General features: G+C 46.6%; 1 protein-coding gene across 7 annotated transcripts in view; it reads right to left on the bottom strand.

Moving 5' to 3' along the window:
* Positions 1 to 19,724, bottom strand: part of MID1 (midline 1) — a 547,050-nt gene that overhangs the window by 86,885 nt on the left and 440,441 nt on the right. For 6 of the 7 annotated variants that reach the window (XM_019417856.2, XM_019417859.2, XM_053891845.1 and 3 more), the window contains one exon: positions 14,751 to 15,466. In XM_019417856.2, the coding sequence (XP_019273401.1) occupies positions 14,751 to 15,410 (660 nt within the window). In that variant the 5' untranslated portion in view covers positions 15,411 to 15,466. The remainder of the gene's footprint in view (positions 1 to 14,750; positions 15,467 to 19,724) is intronic. The other variant, XM_053891847.1, reaches the window with a different exon arrangement.

The raw sequence follows: 19,724 nt of genomic DNA, 5'->3' as shown, positions 1-19,724 counted from the left end.
GGGAGACAAATTTCATTTTGTTTCACCATCTTTATCCATTCGGAGAAATCATTGACAGAAAGCCATTTTATCATTGTAAACAGGACACGTCAGGACAGGGAGCACTTTTATCAAATGTATTCTTTAGACACAAAATGGAAGAGAGAATCATCTTCCTGAAAAATATCGTTATGTGTGTAACTAACAAATGTAAGTCAATCTCCAAGAAAAAAGACCCGATTCAATGGCTTTTTAACCTTCCAACAAACCTATTTTTATGTGTGCATTTGGAGGAAGTGTTACACAAACAGCAAAAAAAATAAAAAATAAAAAAATATATACCAACATTGTCATTAAGAGCCAAACCCATAACTCTCCCCATTAATTGTGACGGCTTCATTTCCTCTACCTTGGCCTTACTCCATGGTCATTCTCAAGGACTCTTAGGGAGGCATCTCTAGCTATTAGATAGAACGCTCAAGATTGCTCACAGTTGTTCGAAAGAAATTAGTTTTGGACTTTCCAGTTGAAAAAAAAAAACCTTGGACAGAAATATTATTGACTGGCTTATTACGTTAGTAAAACAGAGACACTGTGATTGTAGATCCTCGGATGCTTGTCTTAACTTACATAAAGGTATGTATTTAACTTCTACAGAAATTGGGTATGTTATAGACCCTGCCTCAAACAGGAAGGCTGCATCCAGTGGAAGAACATTTACTGAAAGTTGGTGTATTTGTGGTCTAGCCATATGGGTTTCCACCAACCGGTCGTGAGACCTAAACCAGGGGTTGGCAAACTATAGCCCGTGGGCCTAATCGGCCAGCCACGCGTTTTTATAGTTTCATTGACACACAGCCACGCCCGTTTGGGTAAGTATTGTCTGTGGCTGCTTTCACACCAGGACAGGTGGAACAGTTCCGAAAGAAACCATATGGCCCAGAAAACTGGCAACATTTAGTAGCTGGCCCTTAAAGTGTTTGCTGACTCCTGCCTTTATGAATTAATCTAGACCTCAGTTTCCCCGTTTGGAATGGAGAGACTGAGCAAGACTGAAGTTTTTCAAGCAAGTCCGCACGTTAGAATCACTTGGGAAGTCTGGGGGATCTATGCGCAGCCAGGGCAAGACTCATTGCACTAGACAATGACAAAGGCCCTTCCAGCTCGGGGCATTCACGTTGTGAACCTCTTGTGAAATAAACAGCATCTGCCTGCAGGAACAAGCTCTTGGAAATTATGCCGGCATTGAAGGCTCATGTTTGATTCCAAGACTCACATTCCAAGTCTCCGAGTTGAGAAGCTGAGAATCTACAGTTTTGCAGATAAAGAAGCACAGCTACATAAATATAAACGGTGTCTCTGGAAGATGGATTTGAACTAGACGAACAGATCTAATGAGTTAACTTTGGAACTGTGGAATGAATCCACTTTGAATGTATCACCATTAAGACCATTATACATCAAATGCACGCCATTTGGGTGAAAATCTCGGCTGCCAGCCTGTTCTCTGCAGACTTCCCACTCGGTCGAAGGCCCCAGGCTGTCTCTGACACAAACAGCTACACCTGGAAGGTAGTCTTGAACACGAGCCGCCATGACTCGGAAATCTACGGGACAGCAGATCATATCAAGTGCACCTCAATCATGTTTGAGGAAGGGATTAAGGAACGTTTAATAAGCTTTCGGAGGGTTAAATATTGCTGAAACAGCCCGAAGGACGGCATGTGCGGGCCCAGACTGCTCAAGACAGGCCCCAGCCTAAGGTAGAGGAAGCCTGCCATGCAATGCGCCTTGGGGCGCTGCCATTCTGCCACTCAGGGCGGCCACAGATGGCGGAAGCGGGATTCTCCAAGGGCTGAGCTTTCTACATCTCCAAATACATTTGGTTTCGGAGGTCACACAGACAAGTCAATGCCTCTGAGAATGAGGCTGAACATTTCCCTTGGTGTCACTGGCAAAGATGCTTTGGGTCAATTCAGGGTGCCCCAGTCTTGGCCTTTGGGGTCAGATGATTCTCTGCCATGGGGGCTGGGCTGTGCATTTAGGATGATGCTTAGCAGAATCCCCGACCTTGACCCACTAGGTGCCATTATCAGCCCCCTGCCCCCCCCCCCCCGTTGCCAGGAGAAGGCAATCGTGCACTGCTAAGCTGACCCCCTAAGCTCTTTATGATTTCTTAGTATTCTGCCTCAGAATGGAATTAAAGGTAACTGTTTTGAGGCAGCAGAGAACAAAATGTATACACAAAAAGTATATATACAAACAAATATACGGGTACATAGTGATATTTTATCCTACCTCTTGTGAATGACAAATATTTCATCACCTCTGCCTGAGGTGAAGTTTAAAAAAAAAAAAAATCAAACGGTCTCTCTCTAATACTTTCTCTAGAGAAATCATTGGGGAGCGATTTGCAGATTCAGAAATGAATGCAAAAACCTGAAAGGCAGTGTTTCACTTGCTTATGTATTCAAAATTCAAAAGAATGGCTGGTGGGCTATGTATGGCTTTCCTTTTTTTTATCTGATGGGCAAATCCTACCGACACAGTGGAGACTATAATCTGATTAAATTATTATGGGCTGTTCCATTTATTTCAACAAGTATTTACTACTGATAAAATGCCTCATAGCTTTAAAAAAAATGCTCTCGTCACTGAAAACTGAGTAAGCAGATACAAAAGAACTACAAGATACAGTCACCGGGTTTGAGAAATGGACAAAAAGTCTACGGCCATACCACCCTGAACGCGCCCGATCTCGTCTGATCTCGGAGAAATGGACAAATGGTTGGGCCGAGAAGGCTCTGCGCCCCAAGAATGTTCATAAAACAGTACCGAATGCTACGTAATCATGAAAAGACAATACGGAACGTCTGGGGTGAGGGAATTTCATGAAAAGCTAAGCTAGAGAAGTCCTCAGTGAGCCTAGAGTTGGGTCCTTTAAGAACAGCGTGGAGTGAGTAGAGGAAGGGATGGAAGGATTGAGGAAGGAGATCCGTCATTCACTTGTGTTTCTATACACTTTATATTGTCTGACTTCTTAGAGTCTGTAATGGCTTTATTACTCCTCGTCCAGGGCTTCCCAAGGGTCAAGCGTTACAGGGTTTAGTCCTGAATTATTATCACCTCCTGTTTTATTGAGGAGCAAATGAGGCTTAGAGAAGTTAGTTTTGCTTTTATCCCTAACTTAAATGCATATGACTCTAAAATGGCAAGGCCAGGCCCCAAGTTGAAATCAGACCCCAAACCCATCTCAGACTTGCTGAATCAGAATCTGCATACTAACAAGACCCCCGAGTGGTTCCCGTGTACATGTTACGTTTGAGACATTCTGGTCTAAGATACTAATTGAAGCCTACAATTCCGATGGGTTAGCAATCCTAGAAGGAGGAATGGAGGATAGACCCAAAAGCTGTTATTGACTAACACGTAGTGATCATTTTTATCTGTAGCCAGGCTTTGCCAAGAATAACTAAATATGAACAAGAGCTCAGTTGGGTCTCTTAAGAGGTTTGAAATGTCAAAATCATAGACCGAGACTCTAAATTTACATTTTTAACCAGGGCAAATAAATAATCACATTTCAAGTGATGAAATGAATTTAGGGATCACTGGAGATTCGTTCATTCCTTCATTTAACACTTACATATGCAGTGGCTGATGGGTATGGAAGAATTCGACATTACTGGAGATACATAAAAATGATTCCACATGGATTTCCGTATTTCAACTTTGTATTTTTCCATCTTTATTTCTGTTAGAATGGAAAATAGATCATCTTCGATCATAGTCACCACTTTAAAGAAAACTTCTTCGCTCTGTCCAGGGAGCCCTTGTGTCCAAAGTTAAGGCAAAAGCGCTTTCAAGCCCTTTTTCCTTGTCAATAATTTTTTGAGGTGTGGGATGTTTGAGCCATAGTTCTTTCAGCCTTAATCCTAGGCAATGATTCGTCAGGGACAGGGTGGGCTCCCTGGGTCTGAGCCCCAAACTTTTATGTCTCTAACCGTACTTATGCTATTTAATTTCCCATGGCCGCGTGTTGCACATGGTTAAAAAGGTTCCTCTTTACCAAGCTTCTCCCACCCACTAGACGCTGGGCTAGACACTTGGCCCTACATTATCTCATTTAATCCTCCCAAGACCCCTAATGAGCAGGTATCATCATTCCCACATCTTTGCCGGGGAGACACGGTTGTTCCAAGGATCAAATAATACTTGAAAGTGCTTTGCAAACTGTCAATCTGGAGATTTACCAGTGCTAGTCATTACTCTTGGTAATAGCTGGTTCTCAGTGTTGAGTCAACAAATACCCTTGAACCACATCTCAGAACAACTGAAAGCAGCATCTTGAAAGAGAACTCTCCCTCCCTCTACTACCACCCAGCCTTGGCCCACGCGACATTTTTCTAGAGGTATGGAGGCAGCACGGTGGCCTTGCCTCTTACGTTTCTAGATGAATTTCTAGAATACAAGAGAAAATGTAACTACTTCACTTAACAAGATGAACACTACACATGGGCGAGCCCCTTTTTTGCCAGGACCCTGTAGAGCCTGATTTCAGCAATCCAGGGGGCCAGAAAAACATCTCTCTCCAAGTTCCTTGGGTGGGGTTTGAACGGGTACCTCAGGTCTCCTAGATCTTCCAGAAGCAACAGGTCATGCTGACAGGGAGTCTTAAAATCTGTCCATTTTGCTTCTCTCCATACCAACCGAGAGCAACTGAGCTCTGAACAGCCATGTCAAGGGTCAAAGGAGGAAGGAATAAATCTCTCACTCTACCATGTCAGGATATTCATCCTATAGCGCCTAAATTTGTAAAAAAAAAATCCCCAACAAAGCCAGCCTACCGGTTGGCTTTGGCAACACAAGGGCACTTCCTCCAGTTGCCTCTCATAGCGTCTTCTTAGAGATGGGCCCCTTCAGAGTGGAAATGACAGAAACTGTTCTGAGCCTGGCTATTTACCTGACCTATTAGCTCCGTCCAGGAAGGACACGGAGACGGCGGGGGGAAAGCAGACCTTAATAAATAAGAAAGGGCCTGGCCCAGATTTTATTATGGATTGGGGACCTCATCTCTTGTCCTTTCCTGCCACTCCAAAGGAACGCATGGTGCGAAAGCAAGTCACTGCTTGTCCTCCGCATGTGGCTTTTCATCGGAAAGTGTTTCCACTGCAGCTTCTGGAATTAGGCAATTTCCAGGGAGCAGCACCTAAGCCATCAATTTTTGGCTATCATTCATAGCAAGAACTATCTCATGGATTGAGTTTCATACACTTCTTTTCATAGTCCTTTCATATACTCTTATCACACGTTATCATTACATCTAGACTTATCTTGGTTATTCGCCTCTGCATTCCCAGAGTTTACCCAGTGCTAATCTCATTAGCTACAAACAAATAGTCTTTGGGTGAATAGACAAGCCTTCTTTTCTTTCTTTCTTTCTTTCTTTCTTTCTTTCTTTCTTTCTTTCTTTCTTTCTTTCTTTCTTTTTAAAAGTAGGATTTGATAAAACAGATGGGGGGAGATCATTTATAAAGGTACAAAAGGCGTAGAAGCTTTTCATGATTTCCATATTGTTTTATTAGTAACCTAGTCTATACCAATGTGAATAAAAGCCATTATTTTCCTGATCCCACCCCCCCACCCCTTAAGCAGTAAAGAAGATAGAAGGGAGGAGGCAGATGATAACCCTGCTGTTCTCTGCATTCTGTCCCCATGGAGTGGCAGGAAGCATAGAGAACAAAATCCCCCAGGGCCACTATCGTGGAGGACCTCCAACCCTTCTCCTTCTGCGAGTTCCTTCTTCTGAGCTCTCTTCCTCTCGTAGCCCTAACCAATACCAAAACCTCTTCTTCCCATTCTAAGGGACACGGCTACTAACATAGGCCAAGGTCAGCTTGCTCTATCCTTCCCTCATACAACACAAAAGAAAGTTGGCCCATGGAACTTGTGATTGGTCCAGGCTGTCTACGTGTGACATAACCCTGAGCTGGCTTCTTTTTCCTAGGAAATAGTCATAGGTCCTCTGTCAACACCCACGGTGTTGATTCTATCAGATAAGCCTAGCTCATCCCCCATGGACTGGACTTCAAAATGGTGCCTGTTCTTAAAGCCATTTCTTTCAGTCTACCACTCCCTGCTTCTTAAAAGTCCATTTTACTACCTAGCTCGGTTTAGAAAGAAGGACAAATCAAAGTTTCCACCCAATTATAATTCCCCTGAAGGTTGTTTAGTTTCCCATGTCAGCCAGAAACACAAATCGACCCTATAACCACGGAGTAATTTATGATACTGTCATGAAATCCATGATTGGATTACACCAATGAAGCCTTTAGTGTAACAGTAAATGCCCAGATGTAATAATACGTCACGTTCATGGAACGCTTACTATGTGCCAATCACCATGCTCGGCACTTTACAAGCATTTTCTTTTTGACGAGAAATGTAAAATGTGTTTCCTCTGTCAGCTTCAAACCTATCCTCACGGGTATGCCAAGACTTTATGTATCATGCCCCAAAGTGCAAAACATCAAGTGAGTAAGTTTTAAGTGGATTTTGTAAATGCAGTTTCGTCAGATTTTTCCAGAATGCTTACGTCACATACTGAGAATAAATGAAATCTTTAGCCACATTCACTTTCGCAGGCCACTCATGTCCTCTTTATTACTTAGCCGGGACTAAAAAATGTACCACTCTTTCGAAGATGGACTTAATTCATGATCTGCCAATGACACAGAAGGAAGGAGAGTTTTGAATATCACAGCCTTGAAAAAATGGAATGTTTTGTTAACGTAATTTCAGCATATCGTACTGGCCTTAACTTTGTAACTGGTCGCGATGAATCGCATTCTTTCAAAACTTTTCAACTTAAATCCAAATACCACGCACAGATACTCCTCACTTATGTTTACTCAGTTAATGTATTTCAATAAAATTAAATTGTTAATCTGTATGTTAAAACATTCAGGAAAAAAATTACCCTAAGGGCGGGGAGTGGGGGGGACGCCTGGGTGGCTTAGTCGGTTAAGCGTCCGACTCTTGGTTTTGGCTCAGGTCATGATCCCACGGCTTGTGGGTTTGAGCCCCGCGTCCAGCTCTGCGCTGGCAGCGCGAAGCCTGCTTGGAATTCATTCTCTCTCTCTCTCTCTCTCTCTCTTTCTCTCTCTCTGCCGCCTCCCCCCAACTATCTCTCTCTCTCAATATAAATAAACTTGACAAATAATTATCCTAGGAGGGAAATTAATGAGCCATTTAAGCTGCAATTGTAATTCATTTGTTTCCACGTGAGCATCTCCTTTTCTCTGTGGTGTCCCCAAGGGCAACTGGGTCCATCTATATGAACCCACCTCCTGGCATGAGGTCTGGCCCTTCAAAGCCACCCGGTCTACACTGGCACAGCGGTAGAAATGACAGCACGGGGATATCTTGAAGCAGCTTTTTTGGTGGCCCTAGAGGCATCATCCTACATCCACGATGGTGGCTCACAGCCAGGCCAGGTGCGTGTTCAAAGTCACTGTAAAATCAGTGCATTTAGTCCCAGTGCCTCAAAAGGACCCAGAGGAATGCCCGGAGGGCGGCGGGGCTGAAGGGACGCAGGACAGACCGGGCAGCGGGATAGCCGTGTCCAGCCCCGGTATAGTCACCTCGCCGGGTGGTTGCAGGCAACTCCTTTTACCTAATATTCTCATCTACAGGAGGGGGGTGAAATAACGTGAGCTCCGAGGTTGCTTGTGGCTCTAAAACGTTACTTAGGTGTATAGCAGGCATTCCGAGGCTTGAACGGCATCCTGCTTATCGTGAATCAAAAAGCCAGAAGAAATCGGCACATGTTATCACCAGTGTGTCGCGCTGCACTAGGACAGGAGGAAAAGAATCGCCTTTCCGCCTGGACCCAAGACCCGCCCGGCAAGGACACCCTCCTACTTCTTCTCAGTCTTCCTGGGCCACTCTCTGAATCTCCCAGCTTCGCGTGTTTCTGTTGACGGTGTGGCGGGTTCTGAGCTGTGTGACGCTACTTTACTTCGCCAGTTAACAAGGACACCGCTCTGGGGGCGCCTGGGCGGCTCAGGCGCTTGAGCGTCCGACTTGGCTCGGGTCACGATCTCGCGGTTCGTGCGTTCGAGCCCCACGTCGGGCTCGCCGCTCTCAGCACAGAGCCCGCTGTGGATCCTCTGTCCCCCTCTCTGCCCCTCACCGGCTTGCGCTCTCTCAAAGAGAAACAAAACGTTTTTTAAAATGTTACAAAAGAGAGACCACAAATTCTAAAGGCATGGGAACGTCTTTTCCTCCCCTACCTCTGTGGATGCCTACACGTTCGCGTGACCTCACCTTCAGAAAACATACGTCACATAAGCATCCCTCGCAAAAACAAAATGACTTCAGCGTTCCCCTGTAGAGAAGGGTAAAAATGTCGCACGCTCTTAACTTGGCACTCGAAAGGCTTTCAAAATCTTATCCCAACAGGACTCTTCCAACACTCTCTCTCCCGGCCCCCCAGTCGGCGCCCCAGGCTCCAGCCAGCGTTGTCTAGGATCCCTAAACTCTCTTGCAGGTTCCTGCCAACAGGCCTCACGTCCATCAACACGTCCATCAACAAATGGATATTCATTGTTGCGCCTCTGCCCTTTGCCAGGCGCTTTGGAAACAAAACTACAGAACACATGAAAACCGTAACACGACCCTTACCTCACACACAAATAATACAAACAGTATTAACAAACGACTGGCAGGCAGTCTATCTCCAAAGTCCACACTGTAACCATCCTACCCCCTGGCTCCCAGTAGACACTGTTATGCCCTAACATACACTGCAGGCTTCCTGGGGGCCAGGCACAACACAGAGAGTTTATGTGAAACATTTTATTTTGTTCTCCCAAGTGTCCATGTAAGTAACTACATACTTAGCCCTGTTTTTTGAACAGCAAGCAACGTGCCCAAGAATGACATTTGTTTACATAGCCACATGGCTACAAGGTACCTCTATACTTGCCTGTGCATCTTCCAGAACTCTCCAAACTTACTGAAAATGGTTCCAATAACACCAAAGCATCAGGCGAAAAGACCTTCCTCTCTGCAGGTGCAAGAAGGGAGAGGAGATTCTTCAGGGAGAAGGATGTGGCCTTGAGCTTACAGTTAAAACTCATCCCTGGGGACGGTTTCCTTTCCTCCGTGTGTCATAAATCCTTTGGGTACCAAACTGAGAAAATTAAAATCTAGGCTTAAGGTAATTTACAAATACTTGGAAACCACATTTTAAATATATATCGCTGACTGAAAAAAACCACAAGCAGAATTGCATTCTCAAGGGGCCAGTCAGAACTGGTGAGACCCCATAAAACCAAAACGTTCTACAAGACCTATGTCCGACTTACGCACATATCCCACCGGCATCATGTGGTGAAATGTCAGAGGGCATATCCATATTTTAGACTAAAATCTAGCCTGGGATTATTGTGAACTAGCTTGAAATCTTATACAGGGTTGCACAAGGGATGTCGCAGGAGATAACAATAAAAAAGAACGACCCAGCAATGGCACTACTAGGCGTTTATCCATGGGATACAGGTGTGCTGTTTTGAAGGGACACGTGCACCCCCATGTTTAGAGCAGCACTATCAACAATAGCCAAAGTATGGAAAGAGCCCAAATGGCCATCGCTGGGTGAATGGATAAAGAAGATGTGGTCTAGATATACAATGGAGTATTACTCGGCAATCAAAAAGAATGAAATCTTGCCATTTGCAACTGCGTGGATGGAACTGGAGGGTATTATGCTAAGTGAAGTGAGAAAGTGTCAGTCAGAGAAAGACAAAAATTATAGGACTTCACTCATATGAGGACTTTAAGAGACAAAACAGATGAACATAAAGGGAAACAAAAATAATATAAAAACAGGGAGGGGGACAAAACAGAAGAGACTCTTAAATATGGAGAACAAACAGAGGGTAATTGGAGGACTTGTGGGAGGCGGGATGGGCTACATGGGTAATGGGCATTAAGGAATCTACTCCTGAAATCATTGTTGCACTATATGCTAACTCATTTGGATGTAAATTTTAACAAATAAAAAAATAAAATGGAAAATAAACAAACTTAAAAAAAAAAAAAAAAAGAATGACTAACACCAGGGAAGTTACAGACATCTAGGAAATTCAACGTTTTCTAATAAAAGGCTGGGAATGGTGAGTGTCATGGTCCTTTTCTGGGAAGCCTTTCTCCATCGCTCAGGTTTAGGGATGGTGTTTGCTGTTGTGGGCAGGCAGTGCTTCCCCCCACCACCAACAGAGAAAATATTGACCTGATTGGAGTTCTCTGCTAGCCTATGAGCGCCACGAAGGAAGGAGGCTGTGCCCGGTCATTTATTAAGCATATACTGGCTTAGCAGTTTTCGGCAGCCCGTTGAAACAACACCTAGATGCCAGATATGGTTAACTGGAGGGGAAATGAAACGATGGGTTTAATGGGTCTATCAAGTGCCCATCACATAACAGCGTGAAACAAATGTGAATTGTTGCACAATTAGCTGAGATCTAGTTTATCAAAATTCACGGCCTTTAAGCCAACAAAACGCGATAGGGTCCAAAATAATGGTTCACGTCCAGTTGGGTGGAATGTCATGTAACGCCTGGCTCCTCTCTCATTTAGATATTATAGGATGCTTTGTCACGTAGAAGAATGAATATCTGCAGTATTGTTATGGCCTTAAATTAAAATTTCCACGGAGGGTTAATAGTTGATCATCAGTGAAGCAGCTGACAAGAGTTTATTGGGAATTCATGATCTACAAGCCCCCACGGTCAGTCTTAGGTGAGTGCCGGGGCAGTGCGAGCCCACAGGGCTCTGCCTAACTTGAGGTGATTAAATCCCTGATGGAGAAAGAATATGTGTTCAATTGACTAGATAATTAGGTACACATTGAAGTAAGGAACTGTTGTGGGTTGAATTGTGCCCCCCCCCCAAATTCACACGTTGAACCCCTAACCCCCAATAACTTCAGAATGCGACCTTATTTAGAAATCGGGTCATTGCAGATGTAATTAGTTATGATGAGGCCATACTGGAGGACGGTGGGCCCATCCTCCAGTATGACTGGTGTGCTTATAAAAAGGGGAAATCTGAACACAAAGACGAGCACAGGGGGAGAACGGCACCGAAGAGAGAGAGAGGAGACAGTCACCTACAACCCACGGAGACGTGCCTGGAGCACATCCCTCCCCTCACAGCCCTCAGGAGGAGTCAACCCTGCTTACACTTTGGTTCTGGGCTTCTTGCCTCCAAAACTGTGGGACAATAAATTTCTGTTGCTTAGGTCACTGTGCTTGTGATCCCTTGTGAGGGCAGCCTAGCAAATTACTACAGTGATGAACACTAAATTCTTCTCACTGACCAGGGTCTCTCGACTGGGCACTATTGACATTTGGGGCCAGATAACTCTATCCTTACCATGGATGTGCCATGTAGCACACACACACACACACACACACACCTTTGCACTGGAACCCGTACTATGCCTGTGACTATTTTCAGAGAAGGGACAAGGTATAGAAATTCTGAGGAAAGAGAATACCAGTCTAGCTAAGTATCTACTTACGACATTCCTGGTTGCAAATAAAGTACAGGACTTTCCAAATTATGGAACCTTACAATCTATAAATGAAACCCAAGAGTGAAATCCCTTGCCTTGACCTCCAGATAAGAAGGACTACACAGGAAGGCTAAGCTTGAATTGGAACTTTTACCCAACTGTGACCAAATTCCACTGGGATGACCCATTGAAGTGGACATTATACAAATAAACTCCCTCAGCCAGCCTTTAGAGTCAGAAATGCAAAACAATGGTTTGGACCTTCAGCATCAGCTAACTTGAAGTGAGTCTATGCTGAAGTTGAAGGGCAAGGCAAGGTCAATTCCTCTCAGTTTGTATATTTTTATAGGTATAACTAGAGAAAAGAAACTAGAGCTCCAACATCGTATGTTGGAACAGGGAAAAAATGGAATGATTGCATTGTAATTCCTCGGTCACTCTGCCATACACTATATTAAATTCTCTTATATGTTATGTAGTTCACCAATCAAAATTTAATCCAGATTTGGGGCACTGAGAGGCTTCTTCAAATTCAATTAAAATGACGCAAGAAAGTCCACAGTATGACATGCTCCATTTAGAGACGTGCATTTGGTAGGAAGACTTTTCTCTTTTCAGATAAAATTCTACACGTTGGGATTTTTATGTTTTTCCTTTTGTGCCTAGAAGGAGATGTGCAAAAGTATATTCCAATTCTTTACATAAACATACGTATAACGAGACCTAACATGAGTAAAGGTGCCCCCCGAGGTTTAAGATCAGTGCAAGAAATAATTGTTCTTCGTCATCATTGCAGAATTCCCGTCTTCAAATAGTGGACTTTTACTAACAGAAGGACAGACACACACGTTTTTCAACAGGAGACCCTTGCGTCCCTACATATCCAATTTACAGAGCATAGTCACTTGTTCAGACCAAAGTAATAATTGACAAAAACACCCTTCCTTGGCTTTGGTCCTTTCAAATATTAATGCACACGCTGTGCTTGGGTTTTAAGCAAAACAAAGAAGTACGTACGTTCATAATTATGTGACAGCTGAAATATCACAGACGCCCCACATGTCAGGGTATTCCTATGATTTGTCCATTCTAATGGCGTGTTTTGGAGCAAACACGTTATGTTGGCATGTTATCTGTTTAAACGCTCATAAGCGCATTTTGTGAAAAGGCTGTAAGTAAATGCTCGGAAGCATATTTTGTTGAGTGGCTGTAAATGTGCTTGGGTGCACTGGGTGCTGTTTATATGCTTATGCTTCTATAATTCGAAGAGAAAATATACTGCTTCATTAACTGATACTGTTACCAGGAGGGCCTGACAATTATCAACGACCACTAACCCACTGGCTCGATCAGACAAGTGTGCAGGGCTCATAATTGAAGAGTTGTCAGTTTCATCACAAGAAGGGCCTAGAGCATGACAGTATCTCCTCATAAATTTGGAGATGTTCTGTAAATAATTAATAACTCCCCTCTGATAGTACACAAATAACGAGCAGAACCTGACTACCAAGTTTAACTACCGAGTCCGGGGTTGTCGAATATTGAACATCACGGTGGGGTTTTAACACCCGATCATCAAAAGGCAGTGTCGATCCAGTCAGAGGAACATTTTGTGATAAAGAAAAGACCCCGTCCGCCAGGTTTACGTCGGGAAGACAAAACCACCTGTGTCCGGTCATCTCAAACGTTCAGTCCCCCACCAAAACAGGGGCGAAACGGTCACCTTGGTCTCCAAGATGGATCGCCGCATCCATTTCCGAAGAATTTGTTTCAGAGGCACAATTCGACACGCATTGCCTCCGCCATCGTTAACTTTGGAGGTGTGCTTGTGGTAGTGCTGGGCACACTAGAAAACCAGGCAGCTTCCGTGTCCCCTTGTCCCCAGCACCTAAGTCCTCGGGCTTAACTCCCTCTCCATGGACACTTAAAAGTGAGGCGTGCTGCCCAGGTGAGGTTTTGTTTCCCCAGGTGAGTGACACTCAGGAGCGGGATTCACTTCAGCTCCTCCATTTCCCTCCGCGTCTCAAGACACAGCCAGACCAAATCACAGGTGTGGCCCATTAATCCCAGCGTCACAAAATAAACAATGAGGTCCCGGGAAACACAACCACCCATTAGCTGAGGAAAAGTGATAGGAACCATTTGTGACAGGTGACGGTGTGCTCCCAATGGTAGCACTCTCGATCATGTGATTCATTTTCTGTTTGCTCAACAACACGGTGTGTGTTTTTCCTGAGAGGAAGGACTTGAATATATATTTACTCAAAGCTCTTAATTCCTACTTCCTTTCTTTTTAATTGGCGTCTTGTGATCTAAAACTGACTGGTGAGCATAGTATCTCACTATCAGAGCAAACTCTCGGCTGAGTTTGCCATAATTAGACCCACCGTCGCCTGAAGTTGAACAGACATCAGGAGACCTGACTTATTTCTTCCCTGGTGCATTCTATCCATATTTAGAGAGTGATTTTTTAATTTGACGTATAGTCATATTAATTATCGTTCCCCGAGCTGGAGTCAGGTTAATAATTTCATGTTAAAAGTGGAAGTTCAAATAGTCTTGCCTGTAACCTTCCTGAACACAAAGCCTAAATGAAAAGGAAATCCTTCGTGAAACCCGAGATGGTCAGCGTACTCTAACTCACCAATAAGCCAGATATCACTCACACGAGAAATGAAAGGTCACAGGTCCTCCAAAAGCCCACAGTTGCCACAGGCTGTCCTCCTTGTGTCCTTTCGTTTATGCGGGTAACTAGATCCAGGTACAATTCGGGTGAAATTAGCTTTCCTGGATGAATGAAGAAACTGAATGCCCACCCCCCCCCCCCCCGCCGCAAATGCCCAAAGCCAGATTTTATCTGCCATTCCTTCTTTCCTTCTGTCTGTCTGTCTGTCTCTCTCTCTCACACACATACACACACACACAAAACTGCAAGGGTTGAAGACGATCCAGATTTTGCAAATTCATCGTCACCGTGACAACGCTAAAATTACAAGCAGCCGTCAACTTTTACAAGATACCCTTATTGTGCAACATTTATAGGCTGCCAGAAAACATGCTAAAACTAATCAGATAGCAAAGGTGAAGAGGAAACCTTCACCTGCCATGTAGCTAGCAGTGAGTACACTTTTTATTTCCATGACATTTGCTGGCAGAAAGGGGTTGGCTTAAGGCGGATCGGACTAACCTTCAACTTGTCATAGCGTTCACTCAAAGCTGCCACCTGATGATCTCGGTGCCGCCCAACCAGTTTACACAAGGCACAGATTAACTGGTCATCGGTCACACAGTACATATTCACCTTCTCATCCTCGTGCTCCAGGCACATCAGCCCCCGGATGTGTGAGTCCGGAATTGGCTCAATCAGACGATGCCCTGTAAAGGGCTTCTTGTTTGGGTGAGTGGCTTTCAGGCACTCATCACAGTAGGACACTTCGCAAGTGACACAGGTCTTCACAGCATCCTGGGCAGGATCCTGGTCACAGAACTGGCAGAGGACTTTCTCGGCGGAGGTCATGGTGTTGGCGTCGAACGCCCGCTCCCGGCGGGTCTCGCTGGGGGAGTTGGGCCCGCTCACGGACGCTTTCTGGAACCTGTCGATGATGTTCTGCAGGGTGACGTTGCGCTTGAGTCCGTCTAGACCGCGCTGGCTGAGCGTGATGACATGTCGGCAGGTGGGGCACTGGAAGGCGGTGATGGACTCCACGGACTCGTTGGTGGCACAGTGCGACACCAGGATGCGGTGGGCACAGTTGAAGCAGAGGCTGTGTGCGCAGGGCAGCAGGAGAGGGTCCTCAAAGAGCTCCAGACAAATAGGGCAGGTCAGCTCCGACTCCAGTGTTTCCATCTTCAGGCAAAGCTCTCCTGGGTCATCAGCAAAATCCAAGGAAGCTGATCAGCTATCTGGAAACAGAACGTAAGATGTGATTAGGCGCGAGGGGGTCAGCCATGGGGGGCTGTCAGCTTTGAATGCGTCTCAAAATGATTCCGAACGCGGGTCACGGAAGGGTAAAATGCGTGTACGTTCCAAATAATTCTCTTTCTGTGCGCGTGGGGCAACGAGGCGGGGAGAAACACCCTAAGCCAGCACACCAACGGACGTTTCCTCTAAGTCCCAGTCCCTGAAAGCAGCGAGTGGGTTTTTGCCATTTTGCTTGCCAAAAGGTCTTACTCCAAACTGGCAAGTTACTGAAACGGCAATGTCCACAATTTGTATCTGATCCCAATAACCTGAGTGGGTCACGGCCAACTTCTACCTTGTGCTGAGAATTAAAATGTAGAAATGCTAACTAACGAGCGAGAGCCTTTCAGAACTCGGAATCGATGAACTTACACGCGAACGTTTATGCGTCCGCAGGATTTCTCCCTCTGTGACGCCAAAGCAGTCTTCAGGGAAGGAGAAAGGCACCTCCCGTGGAAACGGGCATGAAATGTGCGTGAAATCAAACGCGTGGCTTCCGCGGCGACGATAACGCTTAAATACGCGATGTCAGCTTCCCAAATATATTCCCGAGGAAAAACACTGACTTTCGCGGACATGATCGTGACAGAGGCAATGTTTCTGGCATGCGTTCGCTACCCTCCTGAATAATTCTACTCGTTGATCCCGCAGTGGGATGGTGGGTGGGCAGAGGGAAGCAGAGAAAAAATATCTACGGGCCTTTTCAGGGGCCGCGGTGAGCTTGGGTCCCAATGACTAATAACGATTCAGTTAATTAGAACAAGGATTCTCGGGGCTTTAACGTGCATCTGGTAAGTCACTGACAACGGTAACGCCTGCAGATCGGACGGCAGCGTCAGGCCGTCGCGTTACCGCGCGGGGAGGCTCGCGAGGGCTGCCGAGGGGACCCCGCGCGGCCCTCCCGGCCGACAAACTCCCATCCAGGGCCTGTCCCTGTCGCCGGCGACGGGCCGGGCTGGCGGGAGGTCCAGCCTCACACCCAGAGCCGCGTGGGCCGGGACACGATCCCCGCCGGCTTCGGTGCTCGCCCCCCCTGCCGGGCCGCCTTCGGGTGGCTCAGCTGCGCGCTGCTGCTTTTGTGAACCCTCGCCTGCCTTCCCTTCAAAAAGGGCAGGGGAAAGAATCCCACAGAAACGCCGGTTCATTAACCGGGAAGGGGCCCCGCGCTCATTAGCAGGCCTGGGAACCAAGCCTCTTTGAACCTTCTCCCTTTAAAGACCATCAGCAGAGGTCTGCGGAACAGCGCCGGGCATGTTAGATGCGGCCCACTGCGGGCTGTGGGAGAACGGTAGGGCTCGGGGGACACCAGTTCAAATCACGCTCGGGGTGGGGGGGGTGGGGCGGGGGCAAGGCGGGGAGGGGTTCTCGGCCGGCTTCAGGGGAAGGCTTCACATCCACAGCTGGGTTTACGGGATTCCGACAGTCGGCCCTTTTGTAGTCCCACCTCCGTGTGTTTACAAAATTCGAGGTTTCCAGCCCCTGCCGCCCCTTTCTGAAATAGCAGCCCTCGGAAACGCCACGTGGTGCTCGGGTGAAGCTTAATGCTCATCCTGCCAACCACCGAATGGTAAGCGATCATTAAAAGCGTCAAGTATGTGCTGAGTTTGTTAAAACTTAACGAGCTGCCGGCTTCATAGGAGCCCGGTAGCTGAAAGAGATCTTCGGCCATTCGCGAACATTAACTACATGGGAAAGATTAAGCGGGCAGCTGAGATTTGAAATATTAAAGCTTGCTCGTGTTTCCACAATCTGCAGCGGAAACCCCAGTGGGGGGGCGGAAGGGGGGGTCGCTGCCGTTGGGAGAAACCCGCCGTCCCCCCTCGGTCTCGTCCCCCCTCGGTCTCGGCCACCTCTTCCGGCAGATGGCCTGGAAGAAATTGAAAGGGTTTTACCTATTAATCACTATTTTGGTTGATCGCGGAAAATGAGAATGATCTCTAAATCGAACTCCTTCTCTCTTCCCACCGGAAGAACGTAAATTAAAGGGAAAACGTAGCTCTTTTGGTCGGCTTTGTTCACAGGTGGAACGAGAGGAGCCCCAATTCTGTCTGGAGAGCTGTGACGCTGGTAACTTTTTAAAAAATGTCCACTTACTTATTTTGAGAGAGAAAGAGAGGTGAGAGGCAGAGGGGGAGGGACAGAGAGAATCCCAAGCAGGCTCCGTGCCGTCAGTGCAGACCCCGACACGGGGCTCGATCCCATGAACCTCGAGACCATGACCTGAGCCGAAACCAAGAGTCGGATGCTTAACGGACTGAGGTGCCCAGTCATGATTGTACTTTCATGCGGGTGCCAGGATTCCATCCCAGAGTGGCACGATCAGAATTTCCAGAGGTGATTCCACTGCTGACCCCGGGAGAAATGCTGACGTTTCATTCAAGGACATCAAGTGTGCTGGCTCGAGAAGCCGGAATCTGGCGTCCTCACTAGCCCGGCTCTATGATCGTGGGCCAGCCGACATCACGCCTTACCTGGATTATCCTAATACCCTTCCAAACGGCAGAAGCCAGAGATCCTGTTAAAACATGACTGAGCCTGCCCCGTCTCTGCTCTACCCTCCAGGGGCTTTCCCATCCCACTCGGAGAGAAACGCACCAGAATAACTCCAGCCCCAGAGAACACAGACTCAGACAGTGACCTCATTTCCTCCCACGTTACCCCTTGTTCGGCTCCGGGCACATGGCCTCCTTGCGATTCCTCAAACGTGCCAAGCACGTCCCGTCTCCCCCCTCACAAGGTCTGGGGAATCCGCAGGACTCTCTGCATCGGTGTCACCTTCTCTGTGAGCCCGCATAAAACCAAGTCCCCTGCTACCACCACGACCACCTGCCCACCCATCACGGCCACCCTTCTCCCCCGACCTCGGTTTGCCTTTCTCCACAGCTTTTATCGCCCAAAGTATTCTATTCGTTTGGTCACTGAGCCATCTCTCCCCACTGCCCCAGCAGAGGGCGGGCTCTATGGCAGCACAGACTCCACTTTGCTCAGTGACAATGTATGCCCAGCACGTGGAACAGCGCCTTGCACACAGGCAGGGTCAAGCATCTGTTGAAGGAGGTGATAAACGTCCAGATGTTGGGGTTAAAACACCTCAAAGAATAAAACATAACCGCCGCCCTGAAGGATCTCTCAACGTATCAGAACAGAGGTCAGCAAACTTTGTGTCCTATAAAGGGCAAGGCAGTAAACACTTTTGGCGTGGCGGGCCAGGCAGAATCTGTCGCAGCCGCTCCAGTCCACTGCTGTAGCGCGCAAAAGCAGTCACACACCAGGCGCGAAGGAGCGAGCGTGGCTGGCCAATAAAATCGGATTTACAAAAAACAGGTAGCCAGCTGGACTGGGCCTGAGGATCTTATGTTGCTGACCCGTGTGTTCGAAGGTAGAGACACGTACAGCTAGACAAAATGCAAATGAGAATCCCTCCCCAAGAGATACGAATAAAATGCAGCAACGGCAGTGAAGTAAGACTCTGACAAGCGGGTACAAGTTCCGAATGCTAACGAGAAATGATATGCAATGGAAATAATGGCAGTCGAGTGCTTAGGGGCACTTCATGTAAGAATGATTTAACAGCAGCTGCTCAGAACAGGATCTTTTTCTTTTATTGCCATCGCGTTTGGCGTGGCAAGCACTTTGTGCAAGTGTCTACGCTGTAAGCGTTGGTTTAATGGTATTAAGCCATGACTACATATCTGGATACCCAGAGAGGTGCAGCCCATTTTCTGGATCTTTCGCCCATATGTTGCCAAAAAGGAAGGGGCCACGGGTTCGCTATCTACAGTGGATCTGATTTTTTCTTTCTCCTCTCCTGCAGATCATATTTTTGTTACATTACCCAACAATATGTTAGCGGTAAGCGTGCGTAGCATTCACCCACCTGAAAAAAGTAGCCTCGTTTATTGTCTAGCTTCCTTTGAAACACCCTTTTCGAGAAATGAAAACACCATTCATTCTTTCACCAAACATCGAAGCCCCTCTAGGTTCTCGGACCTGGGACATGACAAAAGACACGTGCCAAAGATTGGGGGACAAGAAGATAGGAAAGCTTCCCGGAGGAAGCATCATGTGAGAAAGATTTTTGAAGACGAACAGGGGTTCGCCAAACAGGTTGGGGGAGGAGGCTGTGAAAATGTTATGTTTTTTCTTTTCTTAAATCCCATAATTTAATTTCTAAGCTTCAAAAGAGAGAGAGAGAGAAAG

The sequence above is a fragment of the Panthera pardus genome, unplaced genomic scaffold, assembly GCF_024362965.1.
Source record: "Panthera pardus isolate Hobbes unplaced genomic scaffold, ASM2436296v1 HiC_scaffold_27, whole genome shotgun sequence".
NCBI lineage: Eukaryota > Metazoa > Chordata > Mammalia > Carnivora > Felidae > Panthera > Panthera pardus.
The sequence above is the reverse complement of the archived record's forward strand: the minus strand, read 5'-3'. Positions and strand labels throughout refer to the sequence as shown.